This window comes from Octodon degus, unplaced genomic scaffold (assembly GCF_000260255.1).
Source record: "Octodon degus isolate 3935 unplaced genomic scaffold, OctDeg1.0 scaffold00107, whole genome shotgun sequence".
Classification (NCBI taxonomy): Eukaryota; Metazoa; Chordata; class Mammalia; order Rodentia; family Octodontidae; genus Octodon; species Octodon degus.
In genome coordinates, this window is record NW_004524683.1 from 1,277,181 (window position 1) to 1,301,776 (window position 24,596).

The 24,596-nt window shown below is 46.0% G+C and overlaps 1 protein-coding gene across 1 annotated transcript; it reads right to left on the bottom strand.

Annotated features, from left to right (window-relative positions):
- Positions 1-4,946: 4,946 nt before the first annotated feature.
- Shisal2a (shisa like 2A) lies at positions 4,947-24,057 on the bottom strand. The gene is made up of 3 exons (XM_004639221.1): positions 23,876-24,057; positions 16,081-16,220; positions 4,947-5,194 (listed from the first exon to the last, which is right to left on the bottom strand). Exons 1-3 carry the CDS (start codon positions 24,055-24,057, stop codon positions 4,947-4,949), a joined length of 570 nt encoding a protein of 189 aa, XP_004639278.1.
- Between the last annotated feature and the right edge of the window lie 539 nt (positions 24,058-24,596).

A 24,596-nucleotide genomic window follows, 5' to 3' on the forward strand; every position in this document is an offset into this window, starting at 1 on the left:
AGTCTGTGGAACTTGTGAATGCATAATATCAGGAGAAAAGCGCAAACCCAGTTTACAGGCTTACTATATCCTTTTATTGTTTGGTTTTTCAAGACAGGGGCTCCCTCTGTAGTCTAGGCTGGCCTCCAACTCATAATCCTGCCTCAGCCTTCTAGTGCTGGGGCTACAGATGTGGGTCACCTCAGTTGGCTCTCATTTTATCTGTTGCGGATTCAGAATTCTGGGGTGATTTGCCTGGAAGGGAAAAAAGAGAGCATTGTAACTGGGGTGTGGTGGTACACACCTGTAATCCCAGAACTCCAGCAGGCTGAGGCAAGAGGATTGAAAGTTTAAGCCATTTAGTGACTTAGTAAGACTCTATCTCAAAATAAAAATTGAAAAGTGGTCTGGGGATAAAGTCCAGAGCCACACACAAGTCAGGCATGATAGCACGCACCTGTAATCCCAGCACTCGGGAAGCTGAGGCAGGAGGATTGATATAAATTCAAGGCCAGCCTGGACTACAAATGAGTTCAAGTCCAGCCCGAACTGCACATTGAAATCCTATCTCAAAACACACACACACACACACACACACACACACACACACACACACACACACTCCTATGGTAACCTTGGGCAATTTTAATTGTGTCCTGATGCTTCAGTTTTTTTATAAGTGCAACCTAAAACTTATGGTGTTCCTTGTCTCTTTTATATTCATGTTTTTTTCTTTTCTCCTACCCACAAATGACCATAGGCTCCTTCTAAGCAATAGGCATCTCTGTCTGCCTCTCTCTCTGCTCCTCCTCCCAACCACAAGCTCTTGTTCAGCTGCCAGGGGGTTCCCCAGGACTGATCAGGGGTCACTTTCTCCAGGAAGCCTTCCCACAGTCCAGACTGGGTCTTTGGTGTTAACTCCTAAGAGGTTTACAGATAGCCAGGAACTCCTCCGACTCAGGGACCAGGATCATCTCACTTAGCCTGAAAAAGAATCACTGTCGGGGCTGGAGAGATGGCTCAGTGGTCTAAAGCACCTACTTGGAACAAGCTTGGCAAAGCACAGGGACCGCGGTTCAATCCCCCAGCACCACATGCCAGCCAGCCCCGCCCCCTGGTGGGCGGAGCTGGCCACACACACACACACACACTAAATGAATAAATAAATAAAATTAAAAAAAAAAAAGAATCACTGTCAATCAGTATTGAAGTGGGCAAACCTAGGCAAATGTGTGAGGAAAGGTTAGAACCCCTCAGGCGGAGAGTGCGAGGACGGTAGATGGTTCTAATATGTCCAAGTCCCAGCATTCAACAATTCAACATGCTCTAATTTGTAGCTGAAGAACTGGACTAAGGCTCCTCTCCATCTGAAGCCCCCCCCCAATCATCTCGGGCGGGGGAGATGGCTCAGTGGAATAAACACTTCCCTGGCAAGCGCAAGAGTCTGAGTTCAATCCCCAGTTCCGCCAAAACAAAAAATAAAAAAGATAAAGTCGACAATTACCTTTGTTTAGTGTGTTCTCTGTTTCAGTTAGTGGCATTAGTTGTGTAACCTAGAAAATCAAAAATTATCTTAAATAACATACACATCATCTTCTCCCTATGCCCTCAGAGTGTTTGTTCTCAGGCACTCACACACACACACACACACACACACACACACACACACACACACAAACGTTCTGAACATCACTGGGAAAGCAATTTGCAAGAAATAATTGCTGGTCAGTGTGTGTCTGGGAGCAGCAGTGAGCTCAGACTATTTGTCAGTGCGTCAGCCCACAGGGCTTCTGCCCAGCTCAGCGCCCTGGGGGAGGGCTCCAGCCTAAGGGCAGCGCAAGAAGGGCTCCCACAGGTGGGGCCTGGGGAGAGCCTGCTCCAGGGCTCCAGATGGACTGGATTCCAAGGAGAGATGCTGCACTCAGTGGGGCAGGGGCTCTGTAGGCCTGGGGGGTGTAGGGACACACCTTCTGTCCTCCACTGTGCCCACCCTGTACATATAGGCGGGGACAGGGACTCCAGCAGGTCTTCAGGACCCCGCTGCCTGAGAAGCTCTCCTGAACCTCAGTGGCCAGAGGCCTCAAAGCTTGTCTTTGTCCTTCCAGTCTCTTCGCGCTCAAAGGGTGGTCCCAGAGTAGCGGTAGGAGCTACACCTGGGATTTGTTAGAAATGCGAATACATGGATTTATTCCAGCCTTCTGGCCCAGACCCTGGCAGAGAATTTCGCACAATTTTGAAGAGCAGCAACTAGTGTTTCTTACTTTTTTACTTTTTAATTTCATTATTGTTTTTTGTGGCACTGATGATTGAACCTTAATTGAGCCTCTTCACTAAACTATATCCTCAGTCGCTAATATTATTATTATTTTTTTTTTTAAGAAAAGTTCTCACTAAGTTACAAAGTTGTTCAGGCTGGGCTCGTACTTGCGGGTTCTCCTACCTCAGTGTCCCAGAGCGCTGGGATTGCAGATGCGCACCACCACACTAACCTGTGTCTCCACAAGGCCTCTGCTGACTCAGATGCAGGCGGGAGCGTGAGAAGCACCACTCAGGCCCGTATTGGGCCACTTGAGCTTTTCTTTTCTTCTTTTTCTTCTTTTTTCTTTTCTTTTCTTTTTTAAATGTATTTAGTACAGGGTCTACAGGGTCTTATGGCACAGATCGGACTTGTACTGATTCTGCTGTTTTTAGCCTCCCAAGTGCTGGGATGACAGGCGCTTCCCATGCCCAGTCTCATTCACCTCTCAGCATGCCTTAGGGGACAGGCCCCACAGGGTAGGCTGGGGATCGAACCCTGTCACTGCGTCTGCCGAACCAGGCACTTTAATCCACTGAGCTATTTGGCTGGCCCCCACTTGAGCTTTTAGAACTTGTAGATTCATCTCTCCCTGCCAAGCAGTGTCTAGCCTAAAGGCCATGGCCCTATCATCAGATTTCCTTCATAATTTTATAGAAGGCCCAACACAGAGAAAGAGAAAAGAGGTGCATCTTGTGAAAGGTCACTATTAAGCATCAGTGACCACACCCCCAGCCCTCACAGTCACTCATCAGCACATCCCACACACAACGCGTACACACACAAATGCATAGTACCCTAAAGGCTCTCACAACAAATGACTGGTACAGAGTCTCATAGTGCAGCCCGGACTCATAGTGATCCTCCTGTTTTCAGCCTCCCAAGCGCTGGGATTACAGGTGTGCACCACCACACGTGGTCTGCGTGGTGGTTGGCTCAGTGTGTCTGGGGAGGGGCTGGCATGACAAGTGGTGCAGGAGATCGATCCCTGCACTTGCCTAAGCAGGTGCTTAGTCTGCTGAACTACCTGGCTGGCCTTTTCAGCTGTGTTTTTGAACATTGTACCCTGACCATAATGTCTTCCAACCCTGTCTCACCTGGAAACTTTGACTCATCTTTGATGATGCATCTCCAACTCTGATCTTCATCCCTCGAGTGCCTGGCCATCACCAGGAAGCCCCCCGCCTTTCCACGTGCCTATCTCACACTCATGTGAGCCCCTCTGTTCCTGGCAACTGCATGGTCCTGGCATAGAACAGAGTGTATAACCAGTGGTGCAAGATGAACTTTAAACTTTAGACTTTTTGTGTAGAAATAAGCATTTTCTCTTGCTGAGGGCCAATGGCTTTGTATAACTCTTTTCCTTTTTTAGCAAAGCATATAGCCTCCTTGGTTAGGCCAGCAGCAAGCAATCAAACCTAAGCAAGGGAAGCTAAGTGGCTGGTAGCAGGATGCAGAGTTTAAAGTTAAGAGAATAAAAGACCACACACACTTGGTCTTGGACCTCCAGCCAGGGGCCTTTCTGTGGGTAGCTCCTCTGATTTGCCTACCCTACAGTCTGCCTCGGGCTGGCTCCATACTTGTGTACAAGTATCTAAGAGCGACCATCTTCCTGGTGCCAAATCCAGCAGCAGATCATGTCACCATGTGAAATACCAAGAGTGCTGTCAGTGGCTGCTGAGTACCCCCACCCTTGCCTTTCATTGCCAAGGCAAAACCTCAAGCTTTTTCTGCGGTCAGGCTAACAGCTGGGAGATCGGCTTAATAATAAAAACTGTTAACAACAAACCATAGCTGACACATAGTACCTTTGGTTTGCCAACACTGAAGTACTTGAATGGACTAAGTAATGTAATCCTCCCGCAAGCCCTATCATGTGAATACTACTAGCTTCCCTGACTGCACAGATGGGAGAATCAGGGCACAGACGAGCTTAGCAAGTGGCAGAGACAGGATTTTAACCAGGCCTTTGGCTCCAGAGTTCCTGTTCTTCATGACTGCGTTCTATGGGGAAGCATCTACCTGTGACATAAAAATTCTTTAAGCATCTTAATGTTTACAAAGTGAGTTCAAATCCATCACTTTATCAAACATTTGGATTAACCTAGCAAGGGAACTGAGGCTCAGGAAAATGAAAGGTCTTTAGCAAAGCCAAAGGGTCGGGAACTGGCCTAGTCCACCCTCTGAGCGCGGCTCTGTCTGGGAACTCTCATTTCCTCACTCACGCATGTGTTCTTCATCCTCTATGGGAGAGGATGAAGGCTCAGCACTGTGCGCCACACTCCCTCTCCTTCTGTCCCTCGGTGTGGCTTCTGCTGGCGTGGGCAGAGTGGCTGGAGAGGCAGGGATTCCCTTCTGAGAGCTAATCTCCTTCCAGGGGCCCCTAAATACACCTGCTCTGGGCCAGGGAAACCTAGTCAAAGCTCTCTGCTTCCCACAGGTGCCAGGCTTCTTGCTAATTGTGTGGTGTTATTGGACATTTTTTGCGGCACTCACACCCAACCTTGGGCCTGTGGATTGGTGTAGCTGGGTTCACAGCAAGATATGGCTGCCTTTGATGGCAAAAGCCCTCACATATCCTGCTAGAGTCCAAAGACCCTCCAACCACCTTCACCCTGCCTTTCATTGAAAGGAGACTCCAGAAAGGTGATGCAGTCATGTTTATTGGGTGTTATGAGACTGGCCCACATTGGTTGGGGGTGGGGGCAGTTGCTTCCTCAGGACTGCCCGGAATGTCCCCAGCAGTCACTGTAGCTATAGAGCAGTGCTGGAAGAGCCCTATGGAGTCCACAGTCCAATTCTCACTTTCGAGTCGTGGGTTCAAGAAGCTGTAACTGTGCCCAAGAGGGCTGCCTCCTGGCACCGCCATCACCATGACTGTGTTCGTGCCTTGCTGGTCAGGGACCACCTCCTTGGGGCCTGAAAAACAGCAAGTGTCCTCCCCAGAATCACAGCCCGGCCTGGCTTCCTCAGCACGTCCCCCAGACAGTGCACTGCATTCAGTCTTAGTTACACCATGTAGTTAACAAAGATTCACTGATGATTCACCCTGCACGCACTAGGAGCTGTCAAGGGCGGGGATGTATAAGAAATAACTCTTAGCAGTAGGAAGACTGGACTTCAACAACTGGAGGGGAGGTAGGCACTGTTAAAAAAAAAACCCAGTTTCAGAGGGGGTTGAGATGCAGCTAGCATGCAGAGGGATGCTGGGTATTTTTATTTTATTTATTTATTTTATAATGTACTTGGTACAGGGTCTCACTATGCAGCTGACTCATAATGATCCTCCTATTTTCAGCCTCCCCAGTACTGGAATTACAGGTGTGTGCCACCAGGCTCAGACTAGGTGGCTGGCTGGTGCCTCATGTGGTGCTAGGGATCCAATCCTGGTCTCTATGCTTGCCTAAGCAGGGGCTTGGTCCGCTGAGTTATCTTGCCAGCCCAATGCTGGATGTTTTAAAAACATATTGATTCTCAGCCTCTTTGTCTTATATGTGAGCTCCCAAGGCAGCTCAGTTGTCCTTATTTGTCTTCACTGCCATCCATTCAGCTTATTCATGACTTAATTGGTCTCTGCTCCCACCACACCTCTGAGCTTTTGTGTCTTAACACTACATAAACAAAAATCAAAAAGCCCAGGAAACATTTTTGTCGCTACATCCTATGAACATGTCACCCCTTATCTCCCTTGACTTATTGGAAGCCTTTGACATAATTCAGCATCCCTGCCTCTTTCTTTTTTCTTTAAAGAAAATGATCTCTATTGGTACATTTTAGACCGGGGAGATGGCTCGGTGGAATAAGTGCTTCCCTGGCAAGTGCAAGGGTCTGAGTTCAATCCCCAGTTCAACCAAAAAAAGAAAAAGAAAGAAAAAAAAATCCAGAATAAGAAATCAAATTACCTACTGGTACATTTTAGGTATACATAATGGCCACATTCACCATCATCAGGAATTTGTACCTGTGCATGATACTTGATTCTTTTTTCCCCATTCCCTCCCCTCCCTTCAACTCCTCTTCCCCTCCTTTACAAAATCTGTTTTCATTTTTTTCTTCCTTTTCTCCTTTTGGCATACTTTCCCCTTCCTCCCTTTCCTCCTCCCCTTCCCTTGTTTCCCTTTCCTTCTGAACATTTTCTGTTTCATAATACCTATTATACATTTTGTTGTATTTTCTTATGTATTTGGTACAAGGTCTCACAACGCAGCTCTGATTTGTTGTGAGCCTCCTGTTTTCAGCCTCCCCAGTGCTGGGATTACAGGCTTGCACCACTGCGCCTGGACTCAGTGTGCAGCTCAGTGTGCCTCGGGGGCGGGGCAGAGTGGCATGTGGTTCTATTACACATTTTGGTCCTTACTTACATTTTTGGTTTTCCACACCAGAGAAACAATGCAGTAGTTACACATGTGTGTCTGATTTATTTCACTTAAGAATAATGATCTCAAAGCCCATTCTTTTAGCTAGAAATATCTCAAGCTTATCCTTCTTTATGGCAGAGTATTACTCCATTGTATATGAAAAAAAAATCTTTATCCATTCACCAGTTGATGGACATTTGGGTTGTTTCCAAGATTTAGCTATTACAAACTGCAGCACTATTAACATGGTGTACACATACTGCTGTGATATGATGCTCTTAACTCTGTCAGGAAGGTACCAAGAAGAATAGGTGGGTCAAAAGGGACCTCTTGTTCTAGTTTTTTGAGGCATTTCCCCATTGATTTGCTTAGTGGTGGCATTAGTCTACAGTCCCACCAACAATGAAAAAGAATTCCTTTCTTTCCATAGCTCACCAGCATCTATCTTTCTTTCTTTCTTTCTTTCTTTCTTTCTTTCTTTCTTTCTTTCTTTCTTTCTTTCTTCTTTCTTTCTTCTTCTTTCTTTCTTTTTCTCTTTTAACAGGATCTCACTCTATAGCCCAGGCTGGCCTTGGAATCATGGTAATCCTCCTGCCCAGCCTACCAAGTACTGAGATTATAGGCACGTACCATCACATCTGGCCCACCAACTTTATTACTGGTTGATTTCTTGATCATAGCCATTCTTTCTGGGGTAAGATGGAATCTCAGAGTTGTTTGCATTTTGTGAATGAGCAATGATGCTTAATAGTTTTTCATATATTTATTTGCCATTTCTATTTATTCATCTGAGAAGTGTCTATTCATTTCAAATGCCCATTTTTGGATTGGGTCTTTAAATTTGGGGGAATCTGATTTTTTTTTTTTTTTTTTTTAGTTCTTTCTATATTCTAGATACTAATTCTTTGTCTGAAAAACGGCTGGCAAGTTTTTTTTTCCCTACACTGTGGGTTGTTCCTTCACTCTGTTGGTGGTTTTCCTTGCCCCTGTGGATAAAACACTATCAAGTGTGTACGCCACAAATTCATGTCGTCTCTCATACTTTCTCCACCAACCCCTAGCCACGCCAGCCATTTCTTCAGGTCCATCTGACTCCACCTGGCCACTATCGGCCACACCCACTCATTTCTCTCTGTCCTCAAGGTCAGCACCTTAGGTCAGGTTTCCAGCTTTGCCTCAACCCCAGAACAGCCTCTGGCTGGGCTCCCTCCAGCCCATCCTCCACTCTGTAATGAGCTTGTTCTGATTCAAATCACCTCAAAGATTAGATTACCTGTGAACCTGAAGTGGCATTCAAAGCTCTAGGTGAACTGGCCCATCTTTCCTCTTTGGATTTCTTAGTACTACTCTTTCCTCAAAAATCATTAGGCTTTTTTTTTTTTTTTTTTTTAAGCAGATATACAGTTACTCTTCCTTTATTTTTATTTATTTATTGTTTTTGGTGGAACTGGGGATTGAACTCAGGCCCTTGTGCTTGCCAGGGAAGCGCTTATACTACTGAGCCATCTCCCAGGCCCCCAATCATTAGGCTTTGCCACACCGAATTTCTCATTTCCCCCCTGAATGGGTCATCACCTCTCCTCTCTGGCCTTCATGCTGTTTTCTTCGGCTGGGAATGATGTGTTACAGCTTCTCTGCCTAGTGAACTCTGTGATCTAAGGATAGAGTGGCTATGAGGCAGGAGGACGGCTGTGAGTTCAAGGCCAGCCTGAACTACATAGTGAGATACTGTCTCAAGACAAAAAAAGAAGAAAGATTAGAATGGCACTTCTGACACCACAGGTGGGGAAAGTCTCAAGAAGGAAGTAAAACTGGGCACTGGCTATCCAAAAGCTCCCACAGTGTCCAGCCTGAACAACATCAACTACACCCAGGTGGGACTGGCCCATCCCACCTCCAGGAGTGGAACATCCCTGAACTAAGCCAATAATGTAATGCTGTCCCTTTGCCACAGGGACAAGCCTTCAATCCATAGCATTTCCCAGCCTGCAGTCATTGGTTTTGTCATGGGCACATGACTTAGATGGTCCAATCAGAGTAGAAGAGCTCATGGCACAACTTTTTTTTTTTTTTTTTTTTTTGGGAACTGGAGATTGAACTCAGGTTCTTGCGCTTGCCAGGCAATCACTTATTCTACTGAACCATCTCCCTGGCCCCCGGCACAACTTTTTTTTTTCCCAGCACAACTTTTTTAAGAAATCATTTATTTATTTGGTATAAGGTTTAGCTGTGCAGCTTGGACTCCTAGTGATCCTACTGTCTCAACCTCTCTAGTGCCCAGTTTCAGTGGCCAGCGCCACGTGAGGCTGGCACAGCATGCAGTACAGGGGATAGAACCTGGGTTCTTGCATTTTCCAGGGAGGCACTTAGACTGCAGAGCTATCTCCTTGGCACAATTTTTTTAAAATTTCTTTTAGAGGTCGCATTTGACCTCTATTCCCCTCTATTCCCCTGTTGAGCATCTTCCTAAAAGAATTAAAAACATCATACCACAGCAATATGAGAGCACCCATGTTTATTGCAGCACAATTTGTAATAGCTAGATTTTGGAAATAACCCAGATGCCTATCAACTGAGGAATGAATAAAAAAAAAAAGACGTGGTCTTTCTACCCAGTGGAGCACTACTCAGCCAGAAGGAAGGATAAACTGGAAACATTTTTAGTAAGTGGGTGCAACTTGAGACCGTACTCATACGTGAAATAAATCAGACACACATGTGCAATTATCCTATTGTCTCCCTAGTGTAAGAAGCTGAAAGAGTAAATAACATCCAAATGGACACCAGATATTATAAAGTGGGAAAAAATTGTTCAAAAGGAAAGAGAACAAGGTCCTGAGTTCACTCTCTGGTACTGCAAAAAAAAAAGGAAACAGAAACTGGGATGGGAGAAGAAGGGAAATATATATATTTTATATCATATTTATATAAATATACATTTAGGTTATACTGGGCCGGGGAGATGGCTCAGCAGAATAAGCGCTTCCCTGGCGAGCTCAAGGACCTGAGTTCAATCCCTGGTTCCGCAAAAAAAAAAAGATGGTTATGCTAGTAATTTATTTTAGTTTATTGAAAAGTTTGTGCTACTATTATTTGGACAATTAAATATTTCTATCTTATACGCTGAGTAACTAATTTAAAGATAACAATATACAATGTTTTGACCATTGTTACTCTCCTATTATCTTGTTCTGAAATTTTTTTTAAATTAAGAAAAAAAAATTTGGCCAACGGAAGGGCCAACATCCTCTTTCTCTGGCTGGCTTGAAGGAGCAGGGAGCGTGTGGTTCTGGGGCCCTGCCGGGCCCAAGAGCTTCCACAGAAAAGTCAGTGCAGGGGAAGCAGCCCGGGGCAGCCAGCAGAGCCCAGCAAGCTGGAGTGGCCGCTGGGTGGAGGCCTCTGCACAGATCACCAGGGAGTCTGTCTGACATTGGGGTGTCTCCCCCCCAGGTCCAGAGCATTTTCCTTTTTCACAGTTTGGTGTTGAACCTGCTATCTTTTAAGTAATGTGAGATCCCCAAGAAGTTCAAAAATAGAACACAGACGCTTCCTCTCTCTTCACCAAAGATAGCATCTTACATAAGGGTAAGCGCCTTTTTATAACATGATTAGCTATCAGTCTTGTTCATTGTTACCAGTTTTTACATATGTACTTTTTGGTTGTGTAATAGTATGAGATTTTATCATGTATTTATCTATCTCACTTTATTTAACTACTGCTACTATAATCAGGACATAGCCACCGTAAAGACATTTCTTTTTTTTTTTTTTTTTTTTTTGCAGAACTGGGGATTGAACTCAGGCCCCTGCGCTTATGAGGGAGGCACTTATTCCACTGAGCCATCTCCCGGGCCCCAGACGTTCCTTTCATGCTACCCCTTTAGAATCAAGCCTGCCTCTACCCCTAACTCCTGGGAACCACTAATTCATTATCCATAATTACAATTTTGTCATTTTAGAGATATTAAATAAATGAAATATTACATAGTCAACATTTTGAAACTTTTTGTTTTGTTTTGTTTTTGTTTTTGTGGCTGGTTCAATCCATCCTGGGGACAGGGCTGGTGTAGCATGCGGTGCCAGGGATCGAATTGCTGTCCCTGCGGTTGCCTAACCTTGCCTAAGCAGGCACTTTAGACCGCTGAACTATCTCGCTGGCCCCAAAACTGTTTTTTTCATTTAGCCTAATTAATATCTTTGAGATCCATCCAAGTTATTGCATATATTCAGAGTATATTCCTTTTTAGGGCTATGCAGTATTCCATGGTGTGGGTTGTCTTACTTATCCACAGAATGACAATTAGGTTGTTACCAGCCTGTGGGTTTTTTAAAGAGGGTACTGGGTGCCAGATAACTCATACATGCTAGGAAAGTGCTTTAATACTGAACTATGTCCTCAGCCCTTTTTATTTTTTAACTTTTGTTTTGTTTTGTTTGTTTGTTTTGGCGGAACCAGGGACTGAACTCAGGCCCTGCACTGAGCCATCTCCCCGGCCCTTCAACTTTTTTTTTTTTTTTTTGGAACCGGGGACTGAACTCAGGTCCTTGTTGTTTGCCAGGCTAAGTGCTTATTCCACTGAGCTATATCCCTGGGCCTTTTAACATATTTTGAAACAAAGTGCTACTAAATTGCCCAGGCTAGCCTTGAACTTGTGACCTTCCTGACTCAGCCTTCCAAGTAACTAGGATTATAGGGTGTTCCACTATGCCTGGCTTCCAATTTTTGTCTATTAAAAGTGGCTTCAATAACTTTTTTTTTTGTACTGCCAATTGAACTTAGAACCTTGTGCTTCCCATGCAGGTGCTATGCTGCTGAGCTATCTCTCTGGCCCTGTCTTTTACAAATAAAGCTGCTACACATTTCTCTAGGGAAGTAAGGAAGTATGACTGTTCATTTCTCTTTCACAGTAAGCGAAACCAGCTTATCAGGTTGTAATCTGATGAGATTAATTAATTTACTTATTTGGTATAGGATCTCACTATGCATCTTAGAATCATAGTGAACCTCCTGTCTCAGCCTCCTCAGAGTTGAGATTACAAGCATGTGCCACCATGCCCAGTTTTGGTGGCCAGCAAGGGGGGAATGACATGTAGTACTAGGCATCAAATCTGGGTTCTTGCACTTGCCAGGCAGGCACTTAGACCACTGAGCTATCTCCTCAGTGCTACCCAGTAAAGCTTTGTAGGAATGATAAAATTAAAGACTTGTAGAAGGTGATAATCCTAGATTATCCAAGCGGACTCTAAATGTCATCATAAGTGCTCTTCTAAGTGAAAGGAGGAGCTAGACAACCAGCCAGACAGAGAGCCCGTGATCAGAGGTCACAGGTGAGACTGGAGTATCTCAGCTCCAACCCACAGAACTGCGGTCACTAGAAACTGGAAGAGGCCAGGACAAAGTGTCCTCTGCAGCTTGTGCTATCAGCTGGGAAACTACTTTTGGACTTTTGGTTCCTAGATCTAAGAAAGAACGAGCTACAGTTTTCAGGCCTCTGCGTTTGTGATGATGTGTTGCAGAACTCCAAAGAAACTAATATGTATAGTAAAACTATCTTTACCTTTAAACAAAAAACCCTCCTGCACTCTGAGGTGGCCGCACCTTCTCCACGGCCCCTGGGAGTGTGTCTGGGACCCAGGTGCTGGGTGCCTGCACTTCAGGATTCCAAGAGGTGTGTGGTCTGTCACCATGACACTGGTTGTGCTCCTTTCACAGCTAGTGAACTTGTGCATGTTTTCACTGCTCTTTTGCTATCTCTATCCCCTTTTCTAGGAAGTGTCTGCTCAGGTTTCCTGTTCAACTCCTAAAGGAAATGTTTGTCTTCTAATATTAAATTAAGAGTGCTTTTTATGGGGTTGGGAGATGGCTCAGTGGAGTAAGTGCTTCCCTGGCAAGCGCAAGGGCCTGAGTTCAATCCCTGGTTCTGCCCCCCCCCCAAAAAAAAAGGAATGTGTTTTGCATATTCTGGATGCAAGACCTTGGTCAGATATGTGAGTATGTTCTCCATTCTGAGGCTCGTCCATTCTGGGGCTCGTAACCAGCACATGGGTTACTTTTTAACCTATGACCACCTAGTTGTTCAAATACTATTTATTAAAAATATTCTTCTTACTCAGTTGAAATGCTTTCAAGCCTTTGTCAAAAATCTACAAACTTTTTTTCTTTTTCTTTTTCTTTTTTTTTTTGGTGGAACCGGGGATTGAACATGGGTCCTTGTGCTTGCCAGGAAAGTGCTTATTCCACTGAGCCATCTCCCTGGCCCCTAAAAAATCTACAAACTTATGATGGTGTTGATACATTTCTAGACTATTTTCTTCTGTGTCTGTCTCTCCTCTAATATTATCCTGTCCTGATTAATGCTGGTTTTGGTTACTACATAGTAAGTCTGAAAACTAGGCAGTATGACTTCCTCTTTGTTATTTTTTTAGCTGCTCTACCTCCTTTGTCTTCCCATAAAATTTTTTGAATTAGTTTGTCTATTTAAAAAAAAAATCTGTATTTTAAAGGTACTTGGGATTGAACTTACAGTACTCAAGATTGAACCACACATCAGGAACCAGAGTGTTCAGGGTCTCACTACTAGATTGGACTGTGATCTGCCTGTTTACAGCCTCCCAAGAGCTGGGATTACAGGTGCACACCACCACACCCAGTCTCAATTCCCATCTCAGCACACCCCAAGGGCAGGGCCCGCACAGCAGGCCTGGGGATCAAACCCCTTGCCCCTGTGCCTGCTTGCAGGCACTTTAATACACTTGGCCTTAACTTTGTTCAAGGCCAAGTATTTGGGGTTCCTCATGTGCGCCACCATGCCCAACCTACAATCTGCTGCAATTTTTACATTTTCTCCATTGAGTCTTTGATCTATGAAAACAATGTGTCTCCATTTATTTAGATCTCCTTTAATTTTCTTTTAATAACCAACATTTTATGGTTTTTATCATACAGATTCTGAATATGTTTTGTTAGATTTATATCTGTTTCACTTGGGGCAAATAATTATAAATGATGTGTCTTTTAAATTTCAGTGTCCAATTTTTATTGCTAGCATATATAAATATAATTGATGGCTGGTTTTGATCTTACATACTATAACCTTGCTAAATAAATTGATTGATTCTAAAACATTATTTTGTACATGTGTTTGTTTTGTTGGTCTTTTTGAGACATGGTTTCACTATGCTGTTCAGGTTGGCCTTGAACCTGTAACAATCCTCCTGCCTCAGCCTCCTCAGTTCTGCAATGACAGGTGTGCACCACCACACTTGGCCTGTATATGTGTTTCTTTTTCAGGTATCGGGAATCGAACTCAGGACTTGTGTTTGCCAGGCAAGTGCTTGTGCCACTGAGCTACATTCCCAGCCCTGTGTGTTTTGTAGATTCCTTGGGATCTTTTGTCATGTAAATTTGCATTTTAATTGGTACAAGGAAAGTTTTTTTTTTTTTTTTTCCAGAACCGGGGATTGAACTCAGGCCCCTGCTCTTGCCAGGCAAGCACTTATTCCACTGAGCCATCTCCCCGGCCCTTAATTGGTACAAGGACTTACTTCAACCTTTTATTCAATACAAGAATCCTCTTAGCTGAATCCTTTTAAACAGTGAAATCATGAACAAAAAATCACAACAATGCATGTTGTATGTTAACTAGAAACATGTGAACCTCGCATTGGTTGTCACTCTGTCATGTCCTCGGGAGTGTCTCAAGCATTGATTTCAAAGTTACAAATACTTTTTGGTGAGTAGGCAAGTTTGCAAATAAGGGTCAGAATAATGATGGATTGTGAGTGTATGAAGACATTTATATTTATATAGATCCTTACAATCCATTAGTTGTTCTTAATTTACTGTGTGTATTTTTTATATTTTTTGTATTTGAGGTAGGCAAGTTTGCCCCTCTGTTCATTATGCTCAGGGTTTTACCCCGTTCTATTGCTGCCCCCTCCCAGGATTCCTGCTCCTCCTGCTTCCCAGTGCTCAGCAGCAGCAGGCAGATCCCTGCAGACTGACCCCTGCAGCAATCAGCAGGTCTGGGAAAGTTCTTGCACCATCACTTGGTGCATTTCTTGGGGGAGGCAGGGGAGTGTTTGTGGTACTGGGGGTTGAACTTGGGACCTTGCACTTGCCAGGCAGATGCTTATGCCGCTGAGCTATATTCCCAGCCCACTTGTTGCACTTTTATTGTTAAATCAGAAAAACAATCTTTCCTAATGATGGCATTCAGCCCCGTGTTTCCTCTGAGGCTCAGCCCTGCCCACTCTGCCCACCTGCCCTCTTCCTCCTCCCAGGGTCTGCCGCTCTGGCTGCCTCTGCTTAGCTTCTGTTGCTCCCCCTTCCTGAGGGCCACCTTCTCTGCAGTGCCTGGCATGAATGACCCAGGCACACCCACACACTTTTCCCTTCATCTGCCCGGCTGGGGATATCTTTTCTCCTCTATTTTGCCTACTAAGTTGCTTCATTATGTTGACCATTATCACAGATGCACTTGGTGTCAAACAATTTTGTTCTTAATTATATACATTCACAGACTCTGTGTGCTGGGCAGAAGAAAGAACATGACTAGAAGCAGGAAGGCTGAATTTTACCTCACTGTGTGTTAGTTATGGCACTTTTTGTCAGCCATCCAGTCCTTCTCAAACTGTAAAATGGGAGATAATACTTATATTACTTATATTACAGAGTCTCTCTAAGTTACTCAGGTAGGATTTCAACTTGAAATCCTCCTTCCTCAGCTTCCCCAAGTGCAGGGATTGTAGCAGCGTGTCACCATGCTTGGCTTCACAAAGATCTTTTGCCAAGAGCGATGTGTATGTTTCACAGTTTCTTGCAGAAGTTTCTAACAATGTATGCCAACAAATAAAAAGAGTTATGTGACTGCCCGCCATCCCAGTATCTGAGAGGCTAAGGCAGGAGGATCACTGTGAGTTTGGGGCTAGCCTGGGTTATACAGCAAGACCCTGTCTCAAAAAAAAAAAAAAAAAAGACAAAAAAGCAACTCCTGTCCCCTGAGAAGCTGGCAATATCTTTTGCTGATGAAAGAATGGCTTGTCAGAACAACAGATAATTTAAAAAATTCCTAATTTTAGTTTCTGAATAAATTGTGAGTGTGAGAAGCAGCAAATTTTTCTTATTAATTCTGTTTTGTTTGAAATAATACTATAATCAGTTTACATTTCCTAAGGCTAGAATTAACCATTATCAAAGGAAATCTCCCCATGAATTAGCCTTTGCATAATGGTGCATCCCCAACTACATTAAATGACTGATAAACACTGAGCCCATGAAGATTTGGGATAGAAATGTTCAGATCATGATTCTCTTGAGAAATACTCTGTTGCTGCTGAATGGTCCAGGGCCTCACGAGGCAAACGATCTGAACACCGTCACTTCTAACCATCTCCCCTCTGTAAAGACCTGCAGAAACCAAGGAATACTTGTGGCCTTTTACTTACCTGTAGTCTGTAAGCTTAAACCTGGGTCCAACTTCGTGTGGGGCTTTGAGCTGATGAACAGGTAGCAAAGGACGCAGGGGGTGACAATGAAGGCCAGGAGGACCACTGCTGCTATGGACAGACCCACCAGAGCACCGACACTGGAAAGAGGAAAGCACAGGATGCTGAGCGCCGGGGCTCTGGGAGGCAGCATGCTGGAGAAGCGTGGCGGGCGTTGTGGGAATCAGCTCTGACTTCTCCTCTGTCCACGACTGCCTTACTCAGCTTCCTGTGCCAGGCATAAGCTGTAGGGAAGGAGCAACCACTCTACCTCATACTTGCCACAGGCATAACATGATGTGGCTCTGTGTCACTGGGTGCTGGGACTCAGTGTGTGTTCCTTCCTTCCCACCCTGCTTTTGTCTACCTGCTCCCACCTACTGCAGGGAGCTGAAAGTAGCCTGAAAGGCCCCTTAATCTCCAAACCAAAACACATAGTAGGGCTTTATTAAAAACCAGGTATCCAAGCCTGGGAGATAGCTCAGCAAACTAAGCGCTTCCTTAGGCAAGCTCAGGGACTGGGGTTCAATCCCTGGCACCACATGCCCTGCCGGCCCCACCCCTGGGCATACTGAGCCTGCCACCCAGATGGGTGTGGTGGTGCACACCTGCAATCCCAGTGCTGGGGAGGCTGAAAACAAGAGGATCACTATGAGTCCAAGCTGCATAGTGAGACCCTGTACCAAATACATTAAAAAATGAGGTGTCTTTCTAGCGTCAAGGTAATGTCTGATACAGCCTCCGTGGTCCTTCTGACCATGCTAGTACAACTCCACATGCAAATGTCTTCCCTCCAATCTCACTGCCTCTGCTAAACTCAGGCCTTGGTCACTTGGTATGAAAGAACAAAGCCCGTTTTCTCTCCCATTCCATTCAATGCAGCACTTCTGACACCAGAGATGTAGATTTCCCCTCAGCCAGACCAAGGACTTTTCCAGTACCCGCTATATATTCTGTCATTTAACTCAATTCTGACACCATCTACCTGGAGATAGTATGCAATCAAGTGGATTTCATGGGCTTATTCCCATGAAACTGCCTCCCCCATTTTAGATGACAATCACAAGTCAAAGGTTCTCAGCTACACTTGTGACCCAATAGTTATCATTTAGTGTGCCCAGAACCCCTTTCTCAGGCTTAATTTATTAGGGTAGCTAACAGAACTCAGGGAAACACCCACATTTACCAGTATGTTACAAAGGATATGACAAAGGACAAATCGGATAGTAGATTCAAGTAATGCCCAGAGCAAAGTGTGGGGGTTGCCTCTCCAAGGGGGCTACCCTTCAGCAACGCCCAGGCTCTCCAGCCCTGGCCTTTGCATTTCTACACAAGCTTTCTCCCATGGGCCTGGCTATTCCATCCCTAGCCCTTCTGGAGTACCACAGCCCTCAGCTCCTCTCCCCTGGCTTCAGTCAGGGCTGGGCTAGAAGCCACAATTGGTTCCTCAGCAACCAGCCCCTCCAGAGGCACTCCTGGAAATTGCCTCTTACAATACAAAATATTCCTATCATCTTTTGGGGACTCTGTGTCAGGAGCTAAAGATCAAAGATCATACTTGAGAATAAAAGACTATCCTAGGGCTGGTGAGATGGCTCAGTGGTCTAAAGCACCTACTTAGAACAAGCTTAGCAAAGCACAGGGACCGCGGTTCAATCCCCCAGCACCACATGCCAGCCAGCCCCGCCCCCTGGTGGGCAGAGCTGGCCACACACACACACATAACAAATAAATTAAATAAATAAAATTTTTAAAAATAAAATAAAATAAAAGACTATCCTAGCACCCTTACCTACAAGGTTTTAGGAGCTCCATCTCAGAAACTGGGGCAAAGACAAGCATACATTTATTGTTATACTATCACATCTATGTCTCTAGAAAACTGTCTCCTGGCTCATTTGGGGATCACCCTCCTTCCTGTTTCACGTGATTGTCTCCACTATCTCTCTCCCCACAGATTTTACCTGTCTGTGGAGCCCTACTACAAATATCTCACCCTTCATTCTCTCCTTAGTCATCCTCCTGCTCTCTCCTCCATTCCTAAGGCCAGTTGGACCCACGCAAGTTGCTTCTCTTTCAGGCAGGCAGTCGGGTGTGGTAGGCAAAGAGTAAAGGCTTTGGAAACAAACCCATCTAGGCTAGGAAACCAGCCCGGGTAATGACTTAGTGAGATCTTGGGGAAGCTATTTAGCCTTTGACACTTCGGCTTGTCTGAAAAATGAGAATGATCAAGACACAGCACTTCATAAGAGGATGAATGACAATGAGATATTTTGGCACATAGTAGGTGTTTAACATACTCCTCATGTGTCCTCTAAAGACAGAGTCAAACGATGTTTAATCAGCTTTGTTTTCTTCTTGTACAGGGTTGGGCACATGGTAAACACTGTTGAGTAGCTACTACATGTGAGGTACTGTAAGATATTCTCCAGTAAGGAGGTGTGGTGGCTTGTGTCTAGATGTCCCTCAAAGCCTCTTGCAGTCATACGTGGGGTTTTTCAGAGATGGCTGGATCTAGGGTGTGTGGGCTAAGATCAGGGATGTCATTCTAGGATTAATTCATGGTGAGAGTAAGGCTGCCCCACTCTGGGTGTGAGTGGTACCTGCCCTAAGGGTGGGTCACCTGGATAGGATACAAGTGACAGAAAGAGAGTTGCTTTCCACTTTCTACTTGCTGCTTTGCTGCCCTCTGCTTTCAGCCAGCCATGAACTGTTCCTCCTCTAGGATGCCCCACTGTCACACCACCCTGCATTGAAGCCAGCTGACTACGGACTGAAACTTCTACATACTGTGAGCCAAATAAACCTTTCCTCCTTTAACTTTGGGTGTTGGATACTTTGCCTCAGTCATGGGAAAGTTAACTAAGACAGAAGAGAGAGACAGGTACCAGACTTTATTTTTTCCTGCCTACCCTTCCTCAGTTCTCTTATGTCTCTTTCTCCCTGACTCCAGCCTCAGACTCCTACCCTTGCCATTTCTGCAGGATCTCATCCCAGTGAGCTGATGGTTAATTTCCACTGAGACATCTTAGAGCTATCTTAGAGCTAGATGTGTTGACATATACCAAAGCCCCAACCACTTGGAAGGCTCAGGTAAGAAGATTGCCTGGACCAAGAAGTTCAGAACCAGGCTGGGGAGGTGGCTCAGTAGAATAAGTGTTTGCCTGGCAAGCACAAGGGTCTGAGTTCAATCCCTGATTCCGCAGAGAGAGAGAGAGAGAGAGAGAGAGAGAGAGAGAGAGAGAGAGAGAGTTTGGGCCGGGAGATGGCTCAGTGGAATAAGTGCTTCCCTGGCAAGCGCAAGGGCCTGAGTTCAATCCCTGGTTCCACCAAAAAAAAAAAAAAAAAAAAAAAAAGTTCAGAACCAGCCTGGGCATCTTCTGTCTTCTGAGTTTTGAAGAGTCTACTTTTCCACCACTAAAGAAATTACTGAATGTCCCTGCAATGGAATAATAGAGAGCCATTAAAACATATTTTCAAATAATATTTAAGATCACAGAATAATTTTTGTGAGATCATGTTAAGTAAAAATAGCAAGTTCCGCTAGTAAATATATAGCACAGCCTCAATTTGACTACCTAAGCATAAATATGTGCATATGTATATCTATGTAAGTTTAGAAGGTGCTCGCTCTGTCCACCTTCCCTTGGGCTTGATCATTGTGGGGAATTCCAGTCAGCTTCAACTGCCCACCCTGTATCTCTGCCTGAGAGCTTTCCTGGCCACAGGACAGGCTCTGTCTGCACACTATGCAGATCAGAAGTCCCGGGTAATTCATTCCTCTCTCCGCCACCAGCCCACAAACAATGACTGACACAAGATGATACATAAATACCCAAGCTTCTTGGCCTTCCCATGGGATAACCCTGAAGTCTGCACCTCATCGGCTGGCAGAATTTAAATTCTGGTTACTTTGGTATGAACTGTTTGTTAACACACCCATTACTGGCTTCTTCCCTTCCCTGTCTCTCTTTCCTACAATCTACTACAGCTTTCTGGGACTACTTTTCATATAAATGATTTGCCATCATGTCCTTGTCTTTGAATCTTCTGGGAAACAAACTAGGACACTGGGTTTTCTATGGTTTCCTTCCTTACAAGTTAATTAACCATTATGTTTCTCATCTGAGATATACTTACTGTTCATGGGGCTGGTCGATCTGTGCTCAGATGGGGATGACACTATGGGTACCTAAAGGGTCTTCGAAAAGCATCCTTTGCAGAATGGGTGAGAGGACTGGGGATGTGTCCTCATGGGAGGTTTGTCAGGCAGGCCTACCTGTGAAAGGCACTGTCCCTGCTCTGTCTGGACATAGAAGTGGCCTCTAAGGATGGCACTGGGAACAGCATGGGAGGCTCCAGTGGAAGAAACCTGGTGAGTGTTGTTTGGTGCTGGGGGTGGAGTGCAGGGCCTCGTACATGCTAAGCACCTGCTGTGCCACTGAGCTGTCCTTCCACTTCTGGAAAATCTATTTTTAGTGTAAGATGAACTCACATTAAAGGAGTTGTCCCTGTGAATGTGCCTCCTCCAGAGGTGGCATTCTTCCTGTCCCAGGAGAGAGTCACAGGACGCCTGGCTGTGGATGCCTCTTGACGAAGCCAGAGTCCTGCCTGCATGGAAACTGGATTAGAGAGTTTCTAGCCTTGCAGGAATTCACTATTCTGATGATGAAAAACTTTTTAAAACTCCACTGTGACCCCTAAGAAACTACTGGACAGGCAGCCTAGCAAGTAAGCGCTTTGTAAGCTGCTGCCTTCTGCCTCACATCCTGGTAAAAATGCAAGACTAGCCACAGAGCGGCAAGTGGACCAGATGGAAGGATAGCACCAGCTGCTTCTACGCGGGCCATCCTTGCTTTCTGGTGTGCTTCCCTGTTACTGATAGCATTTCTCCTGAGTGCTCTCTCTCCAAGGAAACAGCACTTACCTGATGATTTTTATGTCTGTAAGGATCAGCTTTTGTGAAAAGGGTCAAGTAGAGTGAAACAAAGCCCCACTCCTGCAGTGGCAGAGCTCTGTCAGGAGCATGCTGGAAAGGCTATTTCCAGGTTAAGAGCACAGTGACCAGCTAGATGTCCTAAGGACCCTCAGTTCCCCTTCTCCATCCATAAGGAGGAGTGATCGTCTATGATGTTTATGACTCATGTTCTGTTCAAGCCCGGTAAGAACTGCCCTACATACTAGAACATTTCAGCTGCCTTTGGGGTCATAGTGACATGGGCTGTGACCTCAGAGAACATCCCATCTACAAATGTATCTTCTGAGCTACTTGAGCACTCCACAGGGATAGGGTTTCCCAGGCAACAGAAGGAACTAAAGAGATGTGTGGAGAAAGGAGTGAGGAGGAGGGAAAAGGCCCTGGCTGGGTGCTGAAGGGATCGCTCAGTTCTGGGTCCCCTAAGGCTCACCCAGTGCTGACAAAATAGTGCAAGGTTAGTGAGTGCTTTTCAAGTGATCCGAGGAGGTCAGGTCATAAGAGGGCCAGACTAGGTTCCAGTCATGAAACTGGACAGCCCAGGGATAGAAGCCAGATAAGCCTATGTATTCACCCCAGCTCTGCCACTTACCACTGAGGCGCTCCCAGACATAACTTCACCTCCCTCAAGTCTTCCCAGATGCAAAATAGAAAGAAGAGGCACCAGGGTTGTGTGAAAGCACTGAGCCCTTGAATAGGCCTAGGTACTGTTCTTTTTTTTGTACCAAGAATTGGGTAATGATCTTTATTGGGTCTGCTATACTATTGCTAGCAGATCTTAGTCAATTCACTTTCACACTCTGAGCTTCCCTTCCCACCTCGAAACCAAGGAAAAGGAACTCTTTTCTACCAGTCCATTTCACGTGCGTTATTTTACTTACTCTTCACAACAATTCTACAAGAAAGGTATTGCTATCACCATCTGGAAGATGTGAAAAGAGGCCAGGATATGAAATGAACCTGTAATCCATACAGATAATTCAGACAGAGCCAAGGTTTGAGCCAGGTTCTGACCATCCTCAAAGCTCTGTATTGCATCTATATTCAACAATCAGCTGCTAGCTCAGTACTAAATACACAGAAGACCTTCAACAAATGCTCCATTTTATTTAAGGTTCAGGTTCTCTTTCAATGGACTGGGAGTGCCTCCGGAGCAGAGAATAATTGATTTTTGTGTCTCCTATATCTTGTAAAGTGCCCAGCACAAAGCAAAGGTTACAATGAATGCATGAATAATAAATTAATGATTCCTTGGGCTTTAGACATCGGCCCACTGTTCAGGCTCTAAAGCCAACTGAACACCTTACAGAATTACAGATTGAGCACTCCAGAAAAGCAATGACATCTGTAACTGTCATTGGCATAGGTCAAGCTGTTTTCACCTCTTGGATCCTTGCCACTGCCTTAGTTGCAAATCAGGGCAAGATAGATCATTCTCCCCATATGATAGCTGAAAAGATGGAGGCTCAAGAAGATTTCAGGGGCAGACAATGCTGTTCTTTTCCACCCAGAGGGCACAGAGCCTTTGCTCATCTACTTCCAGGGACAGGAATATCTGGGATCTACTGAGACAGCTCACTGTCATGCCTGGTTTCCACCTCAGGTCTCATTCTCTGCATGAGGGCTTTGCAGACCAAGACAGATTAAACCTATTAAACCTATTGCCTGTTAACCCCCACACTCACGTGGGGTTGGCAGAATTGGCCTAACCCCTTCCTTGAACATCTGAAGAAACTGGTGTGCTATGGAAGGGGACCCAAAACACCCGAACACATGTCTACTAACATGACTGAAGCTGGCTTCCACTGTGGCATTATGCCACTGTAACGCAGAGAGCTGCAGGTAGCTTGACCACTATCTTCTGCCTTCATTTGAGGATGGGCTACATCCCCAGAGTGCCCCAAAGGGGTTGGCACACACTGAGCATTCAGTAGGGCGGAACGAAAAGTACGAAAGGGAAGGACTGGGTAGAGGCAGGGCTGAAGCCAGGTTGGAGTGTAGCATGGGATGAGGATTAGGGTCTAGAACATACCTGGATCAGGCTGTGGGAGAAGAGGCTGCGGCTGGTGACAGAATAAGGTCTGGAATGAATATTAGGGCATAGATAGGTAAAGCCAGGGAAGCAGCTGGTGTTGATGTCAGCCCAGGGAAGTCCTTGGCTGGGACTAGAGTGGAGTCTGGGATTCCTGTGGCTGTTTGGAGGTGTGCTTCTGCTGTTAGGCTAAGGGCTGCTGCGTGATTTGGTGTTGGGTTGAGGGTGGTGGTAGCATGAAGTCTAGGGAGTGGGGACAGAGCGATGGATTTGGGGTAGAGTTAGGGAAGGCTCAAATTTGGTTCTAAACAATGGTCAGGATGAGCCTGGTGTGGTGCTCCATGCCTGTAATCCCAACACTAGGGAGGCTAAGGAAGGAGGATTGCTGCAAGTCGGAGTCCAGCCTGGGCTGTACTCAGGGGCAGCCTGAACTATACAGCAAGACCCTGTCTCAAAAAATCTCTCTCTCTCTCTCTCTCTCTCTCTCTCTCTCTCTCTCTCACACACACACACACACACACACACACGATGGTCAGGATGAGGGAGGGCACATGAGATGGGTTTTGGACTGGGAAATCAGCCTGGTGACTGGATGAGAGTATTCCGGGCCTGGGGGCAGGGAAGGGTGGGATAGGGTTGGTGGGGGCCGGATGAGGAGGAGGTTCAGCTAGGAGCTGGGGTGGGGGTGGGTGCAGCGAGGGGACGGGGCTGCAGTGGCCTTGGGGTGGGGTTAGGGCCAACGCCAGTACCTGAGCCACCACATGTAGTTGTGCTCGTAGGGGAAGAAGCTGTGCGGGTCGTCGCAGCAGTACTTGTGGTCGCGGAAGCCGCAGCAGAAGACAGCGGCTGCCTCGCCCCCCGGGCGCGGGCAGCTGAAGCCTCGCACCTCCTCCTGCTCCGCGCTCACGTAGCTCGAGCAGTAGCCGCTCATCGTGCCTCTGGCCACGGACCGCGGGGACAGGTACGGGGACGGAGACGGGGACAGGACGACAAGACCACAGTGCGCGGAGACTCCAGAAAGTGAAGCAGAGAGGCGGAGACGCGGCGGATGAGACCTGGAGCCCGAGATCAGCGCGTGGTCACAGGTGCGGGAGGTGGGGGGAGAAGGGGGGAGGGTCGGAGGGGGGAGGGGAGGGAAGGAGACGAGAGAGGAGGGGAGGGGCGCCCGCGGAGCCAGTGCCTCTGTGGCTCACTGCCTTCCTTCCCGGGTGTGCGCGGGCCAGAGGGGCAGAGCAGGGATTCGATGTCATGGGCATGGGTTCCTCACCTGCCTGGGGCACCTGCCTGGTTGTTAGCGATGAGCTTCAGAGAGAGACAAGCGACAGGCAGTGACCACACAGTAAAGTCAATTTGGAACAATTAGGAGATACTAGTTCACTTAATGGTCGCAACCTAGAGGGCCAAAGATATTCAAACCCATTTTCTAAGTGAGAGTAACAGCCATGGACAAGCCATTTCCCTGTGGGATTT

Coding starts and splice junctions, on each gene's coding strand:
- Shisal2a (XM_004639221.1), bottom strand. CDS start 24,057: ATGAGCGGCTACTGCTCGAGCTACGTGAGCGCGGAGCAGGAGGAGGTG. Junction 16,221..23,875: donor AACTACATGTGGTGGCTCAG/GTACTGGCGTTG, acceptor TCCTCTTTCCAG/TGTCGGTGCTCTGGTGGGTC. Junction 5,195..16,080: donor TTTAAGCTTACAGACTACAG/GTAAGTAAAAGG, acceptor GCTGTTTTTCAG/GCCCCAAGGAGGTGGTCCCT.